This window comes from Doryrhamphus excisus, chromosome 9, assembly GCF_030265055.1.
Source record: "Doryrhamphus excisus isolate RoL2022-K1 chromosome 9, RoL_Dexc_1.0, whole genome shotgun sequence".
NCBI classification, from domain to species: Eukaryota; Metazoa; Chordata; class Actinopteri; order Syngnathiformes; family Syngnathidae; genus Doryrhamphus; species Doryrhamphus excisus.
In genome coordinates, this window is record NC_080474.1 from 19,249,520 (window position 1) to 19,266,486 (window position 16,967).

General features: G+C 40.7%; 2 protein-coding genes across 3 annotated transcripts in view; both read left to right on the forward strand.

Annotated features, from left to right (window-relative positions):
• dip2a (disco-interacting protein 2 homolog A) overlaps nucleotides 1–12,339 on the forward strand; it is a 93,170-nt gene extending 80,831 nt beyond the window's left edge. For both annotated transcript variants that reach the window (XM_058081223.1, XM_058081224.1), the window contains 16 exons: nucleotides 358–559; nucleotides 662–762; nucleotides 3,223–3,303; nucleotides 3,373–3,490; nucleotides 3,571–3,692; nucleotides 5,261–5,372; nucleotides 6,333–6,442; nucleotides 6,521–6,651; nucleotides 6,728–6,896; nucleotides 6,968–7,138; nucleotides 9,233–9,294; nucleotides 9,383–9,440; nucleotides 9,513–9,587; nucleotides 9,700–9,874; nucleotides 10,929–11,052; nucleotides 11,121–12,339. In XM_058081223.1, the coding sequence (XP_057937206.1) occupies nucleotides 358–559; nucleotides 662–762; nucleotides 3,223–3,303; nucleotides 3,373–3,490; nucleotides 3,571–3,692; nucleotides 5,261–5,372; nucleotides 6,333–6,442; nucleotides 6,521–6,651; nucleotides 6,728–6,896; nucleotides 6,968–7,138; nucleotides 9,233–9,294; nucleotides 9,383–9,440; nucleotides 9,513–9,587; nucleotides 9,700–9,874; nucleotides 10,929–11,052; nucleotides 11,121–11,373 (2,064 nt within the window). In that variant the 3' untranslated portion in view covers nucleotides 11,374–12,339. The remainder of the gene's footprint in view (nucleotides 1–357; nucleotides 560–661; nucleotides 763–3,222; nucleotides 3,304–3,372; nucleotides 3,491–3,570; nucleotides 3,693–5,260; nucleotides 5,373–6,332; nucleotides 6,443–6,520; nucleotides 6,652–6,727; nucleotides 6,897–6,967; nucleotides 7,139–9,232; nucleotides 9,295–9,382; nucleotides 9,441–9,512; nucleotides 9,588–9,699; nucleotides 9,875–10,928; nucleotides 11,053–11,120) is intronic.
• An 827-nt stretch (nucleotides 12,340–13,166) lies between these two features.
• Nucleotides 13,167–16,885, forward strand: LOC131136264 (zinc finger protein 677-like). The gene is made up of 2 exons (XM_058082932.1): nucleotides 13,167–13,186; nucleotides 14,623–16,885. Exon 2 carries the CDS (start codon nucleotides 14,631–14,633, stop codon nucleotides 15,585–15,587), a length of 957 nt encoding a protein of 318 aa, XP_057938915.1. The 5' UTR covers nucleotides 13,167–13,186; nucleotides 14,623–14,630; the 3' UTR covers nucleotides 15,588–16,885.
• Nucleotides 16,886–16,967: the final 82 nt, after the last annotated feature.

A 16,967-nucleotide genomic window follows, 5' to 3' on the forward strand; every position in this document is an offset into this window, starting at 1 on the left:
AAATTGTCCATAGGCATGAATGTGAGTGTGAATGGTTGTTTGTCTATATGTGCCCTGTGATTGGCTGTACAAAATGAATGAATTATAATTTCCTGTCAATCATTTAGCACAGTTTATTATATGAAAGGCCAATGTTTAAACTCCTGAGATCTGATAGTTATCCAAAGGATTAGAGAGATTAATACCAGCATGATATAAAGTAACTAATAGCAGAATTAATGCAGCGACACTCAAGTGTCTTATTGTATAATACAGTATGTTTGTATCCTACAATTAAATATGATTTTATGATTATATCTTTGGTTTGACAGCTTTGTTGACCTGCTGTTTTATTTATTTTTTATGTTATTTTTCCAGGCAATAGACAGCATCCACCAGGTGGGGGTGTACTGCTTGGCTCTGGTGCCTGCCAACACGCTTCCCAAGGCTCCCCTGGGCGGCATCCACATTTCAGAAACTAAACAGCGCTTCCTAGAGGGCGCCTTGCATCCCTGCAATGTCCTTATGTGCCCTCACACGTGCGTCACCAACCTGCCCAAGCCCAGACAAAAGCAGCCAGGTATCGAGCAGCACGTTTCTCCGCTGTTGTCGTCGTTACTGATGTGTTTATCTCAATGATGTTGGTGTTCACTGCGTGACGGATGATACGTGTGCTGTGCAGAGGTCGGCCCCGCTTCTATGATAGTGGGCAACCTGGTGGCAGGCAAGAGGATAGCACAGGCCTGTGGGAGAGACGTGACCCAGTTAGAAGACAACGATCAGGTACGTCCACTCAGGTTTACATGGTTTGTCAAAGCAAATGACTGCAAAATGTTTTTTTTTAAACTATATATTAGTGAATAATTTATGCTGTTTGACTTATTATTTGTCAAAAATATCGATATTTTAGCAAATTTGCAAGCATAAAAATGACAAAAATATGATTAACCAAAATATAAATTATATTCCCAAAATAATTAGGTGTCATTAACTAATATTTGGTGAGACACACAAAGATCAATTGCAGATTTGATTGTTCTCCCTAATGAAAAATCAGCCGAGGGTGGAATCGAACTCGGGTCTTCTAGCTGTGTGGCCTCCACGCTAACCACTCGTCCAAATTCAGCAACTCATTCATTTTCTACCGCTTATCCTCACGAGGGTCACGGGGGTGCTGGAGCCTATCCCAGCTGTCTTCAGGCGAGAGACTGGTGGCCAGCCAATCACAGGGCACATATAGACAAACAACCATTCACACTCACATTCATACCTATGGACAATTTGGAGTCGCTAATTAACCTAGCATGTTTTTGGAATGTGGGAGGAAACCGGAGTACCCGGAGAAAACCCACGCATGCACGGGGAGAACATGCAAACTCCACACAGAGATGGCCGAGGGTGGAATCGAACTCGGCTCTCCTAGCTGCGAGGCATGCGTGCCTAATAAATATATAAATAATAACAAATAAACAAGGTACTTTCACTTTGACACAAACTCGGTCAGGCTGCACGGCGGTCTAGTGGTTAGCGCACAGACCTCACAGCTAGGAGACCCGCTTAACCACTCATCCGCCGTGCAGCCCCACTAATAAAAATCCCTACTAAAAATACAGTCGACTTTTACGGCCGTTACTCACACCGAGCTGAAACTCCACTCTGAACCCTCGAGGTCACTTCCTGTCCGCTTCTCTTTCAGGTTGTTTAAGGGAAGACACACATGGACAGGAGTCTTATTATTTCATATTTAATATATATTTAATATATATTTTTTCTACTTTATTAGGTATTACTAGTGTAAAGGTGACTATAGGGGTGTTATTTCATGTCTAGAAGGCTCCAATAATGTTATTATGTAACATAATACTGTATTTAGAAGGTTATGAACAGGTTTTCTATACTTTAACAGCAAAATTATTAATATAAATATAGTTAAGGAAGCCTACTTTATGGAAATTCATATATCACATTTGGGTCTGGAACTAATTAATTGCTTTAAAGTGTGTGTTGTTGACATATATACAGTATGTACTGTATGTATATTTAGTTTTGTAGACCATGCACCCGGCCACAATAGGAATATTCTGCAGGTTTTTGTGTCTAAGCTCTGTTGTTATAGATATGATGCATTTATTAAATATAGATATCCTAACACTTCATTCATTCATTCATTTTCTACCGCTTTTCCTCACGAGGGTCGCGGGGGGTGCTGGAGCCTATCCCAGCTGTCTTCGGGCGTAAGGCAGGGTACACCCTGGACTGGCACATATAGACAAACAACCATTCACACTCACATTCATACCTATGGACAATTTGGAGTCGCTAATTAACCTAGCATGTTTTTGGAATGGAAAACCCACGCATGCACGGGGAGAACATGCAAACTCCACACAGAGATGCCCGAGGGTGGAATTGAACCCTGGTCTCCTAGCTGTGAGGTCTGTGCGCTAACCGCTAGACCGCCGTGCAGCCTGACCAAGTTTGTGTCAAAGTGAAAGTATTATTATTTATTATTATTTATGTATTTATTAGGCACGCAGGCCTCACAGCTAGGAGACCTAAGTTCAATTCCACCCTCGGCCATCTCTGTGTGGAGTTTGTACGTTCTCCCCGTGAATGCGTGGGTTTTCTCACTGGGTTTTTACTGTTAGACCATCACACTACCACCACCATATTTTACTGTTAGACCATCACACTACCACCACCATATTTTACTGTTAGACCATCACACTACCACCACCATATTTTACTGTTAGACCATCACACTACCACCACCATATTTTACTGTTAGACCATCACACTACCACCACCATATTTTACTGTTAGACCATCACACTACCACCACCATATTTTACTGTTAGACCATCACACTACCACCACCACATTTTACTGTTAGACCATCACACTACCACCACCATATTTTACTGTTAGACCATCACACTACCACCACCATATTTTACTGTTGGTAGGACGTTCTTTTTCTGAAATGTGCCGTAACTTTTTAGGTCAGATGTAATAAGACACACAACTTCCAAAAAGTTCGACTTTTGTCTCGTCAGGCTACAGAGTATTTTATAATATACTAAACATAACAACAGAAAATGGCTGCACGGTGGGCGAGTGGTTAGCGTGCAGGCCTCACAGATAGGAGACCAGGGTTCGATTCCACCCTTGGTGCCGCCCTATCCTAACACTTACTACTGTTAATTTAAAAAGGAACCCTTGTTTCTTTGTGTTTGCCTGCAGTTCCTCTATATTCAAGATGTACTACAGTGGAGGGCGCAGGCCACGCCAGACCATCCGTTGTTCCTTGTTCTCAATGCCAAGGTACCTCGACCCGTCAAACAGTCAGTCAAGATGTCCAATGATGGATAAATTCGGCGTCTTGTCTTTTAGGGCACGGTAGCAAATTCAGCGTCCTGTCTGCAGCTGCACAAGCGAGCGGAGCGGGTGGCTGCGGCTCTTATGGGACGCCTCAACACCGGGGACCATGTAGCACTCGTCTACCCACCAGGTTACTCAACATAACCCGGATGTTTTTTTTTTCCCAAATATATATTACAATAATCCATAATTGCTTATATTTATGCACAGGAATCGACCTGATCGCCACCTTTTATGGGTGCTTGTATGCTGGCTGCATCCCGGTGACAGTCAGACCTCCACACCCACAGAACCTGGCTACCACCCTCCCCACTGTCAAGATGATTGTTGAGGTGACAGAGACCATGCAGACCCACAGTGATATACTCTTATATATCCTATACCAGGGGTGGGCAAACTACGGCCCAGGGGCCACATCCGGCCCGCCAAGTGTTTCAATATGGCCGGCCTGTTTTTTTCCAAATATTTCATTTGAACTCAACATAAAACCTGGCATCGTGGCTTGGGCCAATTTTTTGATGGTTGAGGTAGCTGCTTTATCAATTTCGTTATTTGATGTGGTCTGTTACAAAATGCTCCTGTAAAAAGGGACACAAACACATGATAATAATAATAATAAGAAGAAGAAGAAGAAGAAGAAGAAGGAGGATGAGGATGATGAGGAGGAGGAGGAGGAGGAGAATGAGGAGGAGGAGGAGGAGGAGGAGGAGGAGGAGGAGGAGAATGAGGAGGAGGAGGAGGAGAATGAGGAGGAGGAGGATGACGAGGATGACGAGGATGAGGAGGATGACGAGGAGGAGGATGACGAGGAGGAGGATGACGAGGAGGAGGATGACGAGGAGGAGGATGAGAAGAAGGGGAAGAAGGGGAAGAATGGGAGGAAGAATGGGAGGAAGAATGGGAGGAAGAATGGGAAGAAGAATGGGAAGAAGAATGGGAAGAAGAATGGGAAGAAGAATGGGAAGGAGAATGGGAAGGAGAATGGGAAGGAGAATGGGAAGGAGAAGGAAGGAGAAGGAATGAGAAGGAATGAGAAGGAATGAGAATGAGAAGAAGAAGAATGAGAATGAGAAGAAGAAGAAGAAGAATGAGAATGAGAAGAAGAAGAAGAATGAGAATGAGAAGAAGAAGAAGAATGAGAATGAGAAGAAGAAGAAGAATGAGAATGAGAAGAAGAAGAAGAATGAGAAGAAGAAGAAGAATGAGAGGAAGAATGAGAGGAATAAGGAGAAGGAAGGAGAAGGAAGGAGAAGGAAGAAGAAGGAAGAAGAAGGAAGAAGAAGGAAGAAGAAGAAGTTGTTGTTGTCAATAATGATAATAATACTACTATTATATTAATATTGTTGTTAATAATATTAATATAATAATGGTAGTAATATTACAAAATACTCCTGGAAAAAGGAGCACAAGCACAATAATAGTAATACAAATAATGATAATAATACTACTATTATATTAATATTGTTGTTAATAATATTAATATAATAATGGTAGTAATATTATTATTATAACAAAATAATAATAATAATATAATAACATTACTATAACTAATAATAATAATAATTCTAATAAAAATAACAATAATAATAATAATAATACATTGAGAAACACACTTTACATCAAATAAATGATTTCAAAGTGCACATATAGCAGATTGCATGACACTTTTACATGTAAAATATGTGTAAAAATATAGGTGTAAAAATGGACTGTTACGTGTAAAATACTACATAATCCCCCCCGTCAATTTTGTTAAATTAATGCGGCCCGCGAGTCAAAAAGTTTGCCCACCCCTGTCCTATACTATGGTCTACCTTAAAGGAACAATGAAGCAAAGTCAATGACATGATATAGTAGTAATGTAATGTAATGTAATGTAATGTTATCTGTGTGTTAAAAGGTCAGTAAGTCAGTGTGTATCCTCACCACTCAAGCAATAATGAAGCTGCTGAAATCCAAAGAAGCTGCCGCTGCAGTGGATGTCAAGAGCTGGCCCATGGTGATAGACACAGGTGGACTACCATACTTTCATATTCTTTTTTTCTTCTTAATTTATTTCACACATGCATAATATGTTATATTATTGTATCTCACATATACACTTACAATATGATTGTATGGTCATCATCTTGTACTTCGGTACAAGGTACATTATTAAAAAAAAAAAAAAAAACTTAAACTGTATTATAGAAAGCAGGAAGTGAACAAATGTAACAGTTACTGAGCATACCCGAGATTGGAGATTGGAGCTTTTCTTCTTGTCACTCACACGCACACTAGTGACTTGTTAGCAAACAATAGAGGAGCAGCCATGATGCTTATTTGGTTTAATTTCATTTGAACATGCATCAGATTACAATTGAATGCATCACATAATCAGTTCATAGTTCCACATTTCCAAAAGGAGTAGGAAGAAGCAAAGCTTATTAAATCCTACCCCTCCATCTGGTACTTTTACAATCAGTAACTGTTACATTTGTTCACTTCCTGTTTTCCTAGTTTAAGATTTTTTTATTTTTATTTTTATTTTTATTTTTATTTTTATTTTTATTTTTATTTTTATTTTTATTTTTATTTTTATTTTTATTTTTATTTTTATTTTTATTTTTATTTTTATTTTTATTTTTATTTTTATTTTTATTTTTATTTTTATTTTATGCATTATTTTAGCTGAAGATGAACTAATATATGAAGTATTTGTGATTTTCGAAATAAGGAGTTAGTATGTTCTCTGTAGGCGGCATTCTGAATTAGCCTTACTGACCTTTTTTTATTTCAGGATAATGATAATCAGTGAAGCAGATTAATCAAACATCCAAGAAAGCATCCTTTTTTAAAATTTTTCTTTAATTTTTTTAATTTTTTTGTCATTGATTTTGTTGTATGAATTATTTTCCATAACAGGGTCTTGAAAAAGGTGTCCCAATACAGCGTATTGTTCTTTGAGTCGGTCTTTACGTCTGCTCATTTAGATGACCTCCCCAGGAAGAAAAGTTCCCACTTCTACAAGCCCCCAACCCCAGAGATGTTAGCTTATCTAGACTTCAGTGTTTCCACCACAGGCATCTTAGCAGGAGTCAAGGTGAGCTGATCAACGCCCAAATTCCCTTCACGGGTGTTTCATACCTCCGCCTCATGTTTGCCATTGGATGTCTCGTAGATGTCTCACGCAGCCACCAGTGCCTTATGTCGCTCCATCAAACTGCAGTGTGAGCTCTACCCTTCTCGCCAGATTGCCATCTGTCTGGACCCGTACTGCGGTCTCGGCTTTGCACTCTGGTGCCTGTGCAGGTCAGTCGTTGACACCAATAACCCGCCATTTTGAGCCTGTGTGCCATTTTGCGTTGTGCTATGTTTGCCGTTTCAGTGTCTACTCAGGCCACCAGTCCATCCTGGTTCCCCCTCTGGAGCTGGAGACCAACGTGTCGCTGTGGCTGGCGGCAGTCAGTCAGTACAAAGTGCGGGTCACGTTCTGCTCGTATTCAGTCATGGAGATGTGCACCAAAGGTCTCGGTGCACAGACCGAGGCACTGCGGGTGAGTGGGAATCCTCCGTATATGCTAAGAACCGTCGCTGTCATTTTAAATGTTGCTTTGTTCCTTCACAGCTGCGAAACGTTAACCTGTCGTGTGTGCGCACGTGCATGGTGGTGGCAGAGGAGAGGCCTCGCATAGCATTGACGCAGTCCTTCTCCAAGATCTTCAAGGACCTGGGGTTGTCGGCACGGGCCGTCAGCACTACATTCGGCTGCAGGGTTAATGTGGCCATTTGTCTGCAGGTAAGATCCATCAGCGATAAGATGTTTGTTTTAGGACTAAACTGTTTGGATGGAGTGGTTTTATGGAGCTTTTTGACATAAATGTTTGAAATATATACATTCACTGGCCATAACATTAGGTTCACCTGCACAATGTAATCCTGGGGTACCTAATGTTGTGACCTAAGTGTGATTATTTTGGAGAACTTCGGGTGATTTCTCCGTCGGACTGTGAGCTGCTGGTGATTTTTAATGTGCATGTATTGTGTGTGTGTGTGTGTGTGTGTGTGTGCATGTGTGTCCACATGTACATACATAAAATTGTGTCTTTTATTTATGTGTCCCGTCAGTCCAACAGGTTAGGGAAACTGGCTGAGCAGGTACTGTCAGACAAGAGTGGCCGTTTGCTCTTTTCGGGGGGCTGTCGCTGCGTCCGCAAGCGTGTTTGTGGTCATTGGTGTTCATTTGTTTGATTTTTCTTTTCATGGTTTTGTGTTCGTCTGACAAGCTTCAGCTCCCATCGTGCAAGCCGAGTTTTGTGTTCTTTTTTTGTATTGGCTGAATCTCTTTTGTGCTGCATTGCTTTACATTGGAGGAAGAACTTAGTGCATGGCTGTTGAGGACGCTTTCTAATGTCGAGTGTGCGCTGTCAAACACTGTTTATCACACACTGCTAAAGGCACAATTACAGGGAGGCTGGACTGTACCTTATGTGTCCCAAAAGGCCAAAGAAAACATACTTACATACTTACATTCTCCATACTTACATTAATACTTACATACATACTTACATACATACATACTTACATACATACTTACATACTTGCATACATACTTGCATACATACATACATACATACATACATACTTACATACATACGTACATACATACTTACATACATACGTACATACATACATACATACATACATACATACATACATACATACATACATACATACATACATACATACATACATACATACATACATACATACATACATACATACATACATACATACATACATACATACATACATACATACATACATACATACATACTTGCATACTTGCATACTTGCATACTTGCATACTTGCATACTTGCATACTTGCATACTTGCATACTTGCATACTTGCATACTTGCATACTTGCATACATGCATACTTACTTACATACTTACTTACATACTCACATACATACCCACATACATACTCACATACATACTTACATACATACTTACATACATACTTACATACATACATAAATACTTACATACATACTTACATACTTGCATACTTACATACTCACTTACTCACATACATATTTACATATGTACATACTTACATACTTACTTACATACTAACTTACTTACTTACATACATACATACATACTTACATACATACATACTTGCATACATACTTACATACATACATAAATACTTACATACATACTTACATACTTGCATACATACTTGCATACTTGCATACTTACATACTCACTTACTCACTTACATACATACATACATACATATTTACATATGTACATACTTACATACTTACTTACATACTTACTTACATACTCACTTACTCACTTACTCACTTACTCACTTACATACATGCATACATATTTACATATGTACATACTTACTTACATACTCACTTACTCACTTACTTACTTACATACGTACATACATACATACATACATACATACATACATACATACATACATACATACATACATACATACTTACATACTTTATTCATCTCCAAGTGAAATTCACAGATCCAGCAGCTTACAGATTTCGCACGTGCGTCACGCGTCGTCTGTAGCCCGACACGGCCTGACACACAACAAAAGTTCCTCCTGCACTAAAAGTGCTACATAGCGTCAGCATGCTCCCAAATCCGTACTGAGGCGGTACTCATCCCCAACTTTCGGTTGGGACCGGGACTTTATAGCCGCTGCCTGACGGATGATCACATGCCGCACCCCCAAATGCCGCACCAATCTAAAGCTTTTCAAAGAGAGCAATACCAATCATTATTATCATACTCTAATATAAAATATTCCTGTCAACTTTATAGTCATTTTTTTGTGTCTTTGTCGTTCCTCAGGGTACAGCGGGACCGGACCCCACGACGGTTTACGTGGACATGAGGGCTTTACGACATGACAGGTGGGCCAGTTGGTGCTTTTTGGGTTGTGAGACTATTGCGCAAGTTTGCCTCATACGGTTTTGTCTTTTTATTTTGACTTCTCTCCAGAGTTCGCCTGGTTGAAAGGGGGTCCCCACACAGTTTACCACTGATGGAGTCGGGCAAGGTATAGCCTCACACGCTATAAACATGCGGCCAAGGACTTGTTCTTTCTTCAATCGTTGTACTTTGATTGTAGATCCTTCCTGGTGTCAAGGTGATTATCGCCAACACCGAGACTAAAGGACCCTTGGGAGACTCTCATCTTGGAGAGGTGAGCTGCAAATGAAGTCCAGTCCTCCTTGTGATGTATATTTTCATTGAATATGAGCTACCTAAATTAAACGTATAAACTTCCTGTCGTTTATCTATCTCACCTAACGTAGATCTGGGTGAGCAGTCCTCACAATGCTACAGGCTACTACACCGTCTATGGAGAGGAGGCGCTGCACGCTGACCACTTTAACACCAAGCTCAGCTTCGGGGACACTCGTACAGTCTGGGCGAGGACGGGTTACCTGGGCTTCCTGCGGCGCACCGAGCTGACTGATGCCAGTGGAGGTGAGCTCCGTAAAAATTGTGCGCTAAATTGTGCGCATAGTCCAGATAGGTTGGCTTTTGCATTTCACAATGCATTTATTTCTAGTCTTCTCACATTATGAACTGAAAACATGGATGGATGGATGGATGGATGGATGCATGGAGGGATGGACTTACATACATACATACATACATACTTACATACTTACATACATACTTACGTACTTACTTACGTACATACGTACATACTTACATACTTACATACATACATACATACTTACATACATACTTACGTACTTACATACTTACTTACGTACATACGTACATACTTACATACGTACATACTTACATACGTACATACTTACATACATACTTACATACTTACTTACATACGTACTTACTTACTTACATACATACTTACTTACATACTTACTTACATACATACTTACATACTTACATACTTACATACTTACATACATACTTACTTCCTTACGTACATACTTACATACATACTTACATACATACTTACATACTTACATACTTACTTACTTACTTACGTACGTACTTACTTCCTTACGTACATACTTACGTACATACTTACATACCTACTTACATACTTACGGTTCTTTGGAGTTTTTTTATTTCCTTTTTTGTTAAAGCTGCATGGGATTCATCAAGATGTCTTACGTACATACTTACTTACTTACTTAAGTACATACTTACTTCCTTACGTACATACTTACTTCCTTATGTACATACTTTCTTACGTACACACTTACATACTTACTTCCGTACGTACATACTTACATACTTACACATACCTACTTACATAATTACGGTTCTTTGGAGTTTTTTATTTTCTTTTTTTGTTAAAGCTGCATGGGATTCATCAAGATGTGTAAACAAAGTGAGGAAAGTGAGCAGCAGGAAACAAAGGTTTCTGAATAGCAGTCTCCTCTAAAAAGCGATGCTGCTTTTTCCTTTTCGTTTGCACATTTGACTTTATATTTGGTTGTGGAATATTTAGCGATTCTGTTTATTGAGTTTAATGAGTATGTGTGTGTATTTCTGTCAGAGCGCCATGACGCCCTCTACGTGGTTGGCTCTGTCGACGAAACCCTGGAGCTGAGAGGGATGAGGTATCACCCCATTGACATCGAGACCTCCGTCATCCGCTCCCACAAGAGCATAGCTGAATGGTGAGGCCATGATGACCGGAACACACTCGTTTGTCCGTTCACTCCGCTTGAACTCCATTTCTCCTCAGCGCTGTGTTTACTTGGACCAACTTGCTGGTGGTGGTGGTGGAGCTGGAAGGCTCCGAGCAAGAGGCCCTGGACCTGGTGGCCTTGGTGACCAACGTGGTTCTAGAGGAACACTACCTTATCGTGGGAGTGGTCGTGGTAGTGGACCCCGGCGTCATCCCTATTAACTCCAGAGGGGAGAAGCAGCGTATGCACCTGAGGGACGGCTTCCTGGCGGACCAGCTGGACCCCATATATGTGGCGTACAACATGTGAGAACCTCTACGGACGAAAACGGACTATAATTATTTGCCTGGAAGATCCATCTTGATTTGTACAGTCCACTATGTCTTTTTTTTTTTTTTGTCTGTTTTTAACCGGCAGCAACACAAGTAGCTCATAATGTGCCCCGATCATGCATGTGTTTGTTTTTGTAGCTCAACCAATCAGACGGCGCCATTTAACTACATTTTTATTGGGCGGTTAATCTATGAATTATTTTAAGAATGTTTATATGGATGTACTTCGCGTAGCTGATAATTGAGACTGACTCAACAGCGCCTCCGCTGGTTGCAGCCAGGTATTGCCCTCCCAAATACAGCTGTTGATTGACTACAACCCATTTATTCCTCCCCATCCTTATTCCAAATAGCTTCCACTCCAGTTTTGTAATATAGTTTTTTTTGTGTCCTTTTGTATGTACTCATAATGCAAAATGACTTATGTAAAGATAACGGGTTCCATACATGAAGAGGACGATGCCTTAAAAGTCTTTTTATTTTCCCTGCAAGTTCAGCCGTTTGAATCCAGCCTCAGTCAGCCATTTTAAACAAACACTCCATTATACTTGATTAGTCCTCCATGATGCCAACTAGGATGAATATGTGTGTTTTCAGTCATATGATAGCCACGTTGCATGTGCCTCCCCCTCTTATCAACAGGACTCAACCATGACTTCCATGTTGCTTCTTTGCCTCAGAAAAAAAAAAAAAAAAAGCCTTCGGCATGCTGCAAGGATGTACAGCTTTGACGCAATAGGAGACGGCAGAACGCAAAGACTGAATCTGCTACATATGTGATATATATATATATTTGTCCCTCAGAAAAACAATCTGAAATGAAGTCAGATGTGGATTGCAGGCGGAGCACCTGTGGAAATACATTTTTGTCTGATATATGGTAAGTCGTTGTTATTTTCATAACATGTTTTCTTAATGAATAAAGTAATGATTTTAACTTAAACATGACATCACAATTTTTAATGTTTTAATAATGGGTTCACTTTATTGTGAAGTGCTTTGGTTTGCATTGAAAAGCACTATAAAATTCATTGCTTACCAGTGATGACCACACGGGGGTGCTATTGTTTCATAATGAGTGTTGTGCCACGCAAAAGTTCGTAATGAAGAAATAAGAGCACAAACTGATTTATGATACTGCATATGTTGTAACTCAATTGTTCTTTGGAACTGTTTACACCAAGTACTACCTCGAAATTTTGTTTAGTAGAGGTACAAGATGAAATGTTGAATATCTTGTACCTTAGTATCACTACAAGTACCACCAGTATGTGTACCACACTTTAATAATATACATACATATTTATATCCATCATATAACCATCCACAGTACTTAATAGTACTATTACGATATGTGTTCAAATGTGCTAACATCGTTAATATAAACGATTGATCATTCAACTACTGTACTCCATTATGGGTGCATGTTAGTTACACCGCCAGCCGCCAGGTGGCGATATTTCAGCTACGCTGTTGGATCACGTGACTTAGCTTTCCTTTGTGTTGCCGCAGAAGAAATTGTCATTTCCGCGTCACGCTTGAGAGCATCTTCACGGTATGTAAACTCTTCTTCAAAGCCACTTAGGAGGTGAATATTGATGCGAAGCGTAGCCCGAAATTCATATTTGTTTATAGGTGAGCGTATTTTTATGTGTTCTGGTCTCCTCGATTGATTAGCTCAACATACGAGCTACATTATTTTTCTTGTTCTGTCAATCTCCGTCTCCTCGTAAGGTACACATTCACGTCATCATGAAATCCAATACAAGAGCCTTTAGGCCTTAATGGAGGTAATAATGCTCAGTATTTAGGTCTGAATTGAACAATGCAAACATTGTGGTTTTCATTAATGGAGCTAGAAAGGCACTGCAGTATCTTTTGGACCCTCCCAAACAATTAATGCATTTATATACCACTGAAAACACTGTAAACGTGTAAAATGAGTAATATACAAGACAGACGTATTCCTTCACCATTGTTATTGTGTATGCACATGTTGGAAATATTTAAATTATGAATTATGGCCCTAGAGCTTGTTTACGGCAACCAAACATGAGAAAAATGTTCTCATTTATAAATTTTTTGTTCCACTTTTGAGAGAATAGTTGCTCAGCGGGTGGACTGTCATGAAAAATCTTCCTAAATGGGCACCCTGGACTGGTGGCCAGCCAATCACAGGGCACATATAGACAAACAACCATTCACACTCACATTCATACCTATGGACAATTTGGAGTCGCTAATTAACCTAGCATGTTTTTGGAATGTGGGAGGAAACCGGAGTACCCGTAGAAAAACACTGAGGGTGGACTCAAACCGGGTCTCTTAGCTGTGAGGCCTGCACGCTAACCACTCTCTCACCGTGCAGCCATTTTCTGTTGTTATGTTTAGTATATTATAAAATACTCTGTAGCCTGACGAGACAAAAGTCGAACTTTTTGGAAGTTGTGTCATTACATCTGACCTAAAAAGTAATGGCACATTTCAGAAAAAGAACGTCTGACCAACAGTAAAATATGGTGGTGGTAGTGTGATGGTCTAACAGTAAAATATGGTGGTGGTAGTGTGATGGTCTAACAGTAAAATGTGGTGGTGGTAGTGTGATGGTTTAACAGTAAAATATGGTGGTGGTAGTGTGATGGTCTAACAGTAAAAATATGGTGGTGGTAGTGTGATGGTCTAACAGTAAAAATATGGTGGTGGTAGTGTGATGGCCTAACAGTGAAATATGGTGCTGGTAGTGTGATGGTCTAACAGTGAAATATGGTGGTGGTAGTGTGATGGTCTAACAGTAAAATATGGTGGTGGGAGTGTAATGGTCTAACAGTAAAATATGGTGGTGGTAGTGTGATGGCCTAACAGTGAAATATGGTGGTGGTAGTGTGATGGTCTAACAGTAAAATATGGTGGTGGTAGTGTGATGGTCTAACAGTAAAATATGGTGGTGGTAGTGTGATGGTCTAACAGTAAAAATATGGTGATGGTAGTGTGATGGTCGAACAGTAAAATATGGTGGTGGTAGTGTGATGGTCTAACAATAAAATATGGTGGTGGTAGTGTGATGGTCGGGGGATGTTTTGCTATTATTTTGATATTAGGTTTAGGGTGCAATCACTTTTTAAAAACTGCAGTTTGTGTTCAGAAAAATAAAACTGGGCAAAATTGCCAAAAAAAAACGTGCCTGTTCCTTTAAATGAAAGCGTGTGTTTGCTCACTGTGGTTGCAGACGTCACCATGCAGGAGAAAAGTAGCCCCGAAGGTCAGCGGCAGTGCACAGAGTGTGGAACCAGCTTCAGCCTACCTCAGTCAGACCAAACCAAACAGACGGATGAAACCAACAGCGAGTCCGGGTGTCCATCCTGCCGAATGGCCGGCGGCCTCATCAACGGTCAGCAGGCCCAGAAGAGCATCAGCTTGGACCCTCACAGCTGCTCCGTGTGCAACAAAACCTTCATCTCGTCTGCGCATTTGACCCTTCACCTTGCCTCTCACAACAAGGAGAGGAGGTTCAGGTGCAACACTTGTGGGAAGTACTTCCACCAGCCCTCGCACCTCGTCGCCCACGAGGCCATCCACAGCGGGAACCGGCCTTTTAAATGCCCCGATTGCGGCAGGGCATTCGGCCGCGCCTCGCATCTGAAGACGCATCGGCGACTTCACACGGGCGAGAAACCTTACAAGTGTTCTTGCTGCGACAAGGCCTTTGCGCAAAAATCGGGGCTCCTCTCGCACGTCCGCCTTCACACCGGCGAGCGCCTCTACAGGTGCGAGGAGTGCGGCGCCTCCTTCGGCTCTCTGCCGCTTCTCCTCTCGCATAAAGCCGAGGAGGCCGCTCGGCAGGGGAAAACGCCTCACGCGCCTCGTCCTGATGGCGCTGCCAACGACATCAAATGCGGCGTCTGCTGCCGTACCTTCATCCGCTCCTCCTACATCAGACTTCAAGTCCACTTGGAGAAGGGGCTGCGGCCTTATCACTGCAAAGTGTGCAACAAGACCTTCATCAAGATGGACACCTTCATCGCCCACTGCGATAAACACCTGAAGCAGAAAGGGGAAAAAAGCGACGAAGAGAGCGTGGTGAAACCGCCGATGTTCATCCCTCTGTCCAAGCCGGCGCCACCGCCGGAGGCCGCCGAGCCTTTGTTTTCCGCTGACGTCACGACACGATCCAAGGCCAAGTCCAAAAGCTAAACATGATCAAGATGCATCAAAGTGTCTCAAGTTTTGGCCAATATTTTATATTTGGTTTTAATTATTCCAACTCTACTCAAATATGTTGTTCTTTAAATGCTATCGCTAAGCTAGCGGTGTGTCGGTCATGAACGAACGTGTCAAAAGAACTAGTTGTGAACGAAACGAACGAGGTCACCGCCCCTTTAAATACCCGTTCAGTCCTTTCAGTTGCAAATGCTTTTATTTGATTGGCTGGAGAGTCAGTTCACCGATCCTTTTTTCGAAGGGCGGGACTTTCTGCGTGCTGCCCTATCGTCGCTCCTCGCTCTGAATGTGGGTGGGGTTAGCTGATTGAAACACGGAGACGGAGAGATCGACCGACACTCGTCGGCAGTTCATTCGAGACCGACATTTGAGTCGGAACGGACTGACTCGATGCGGCTGACCGGGTTTATTCACAAGGGTTAATGACCAATTGACCGTAATGAACGGATCTTTTTTATCGAACGGTTTTGCCCACTACGACGCTAATACGCTAGCTACAAATTGTAATAAATAAAAGGGATTTTTAAGAGCAGTAAAGTGGAAATAATGAAAAATAATACAAAATATAAGTGTAGATATTAAATAAGGAAAAGTAAAGCAAGGACATTTAACATGAGTATAATAAGTGCTGGATGGAATCCAATTTATAAATTAAGTCATAATTTATGGATGATGATCACTGAATTAAATATATCGCTTCATAATGTTGGAAATGGCGTCAATGGTGGAATTGTCGGTTTCTTGTCCAGATTATTTTTTAATATTTGTCCATTGAACTTGTCATAGATTCTATAGTTGCCTTATTATATATATATATATATATATATATATATATATATATTTGTTCCGCTTCTTTTAAAACTGCTACTGCGTTTCCAATAGCACCGTTAGCAACATATTAGCTTCCTGTCCATCCATTTTGCACAGTTATGTAAAGGGAAGAAAGGCAAGAATATGAAAATTAATTTGGGACTTTTTAACATGAATGATTTTGGTCTTAACTGTATCTTGTACTGTATAAGGAAACCAAGTAGTGTTTTGCATTGCCCAAAGTAGCTACACGGCAAAATATGAATATTCTGACAAAGCATTATTATCTTTGTAATATGCTGGCTTTGATTATATTTAGCATCAAAATATTTCTAGTGTCAGGTACTGGCCAGTGTTATTTACATTTTATCGATATAGTCCTTTAGAAAACAAAAGACTTCTAAAATAATGTGTATAAATTTGTGTAAATAATCTATGAAATAAAGTTAAATACAAACAAACCTTGTGCATTATGTGTTCGATTTCCGGTATTAATATTACTCCATAGTTTTTCTATGAGACATTGAGCATTATTTGTCCACT

Bases quoted from the DNA above. Each gene is read 5' to 3' on its own strand.
- LOC131136264 (XM_058082932.1), top strand. From the start codon at position 14,631: ATGCAGGAGAAAAGTAGCCCCGAAGGTCAGCGGCAGTGCACAGAGTGT.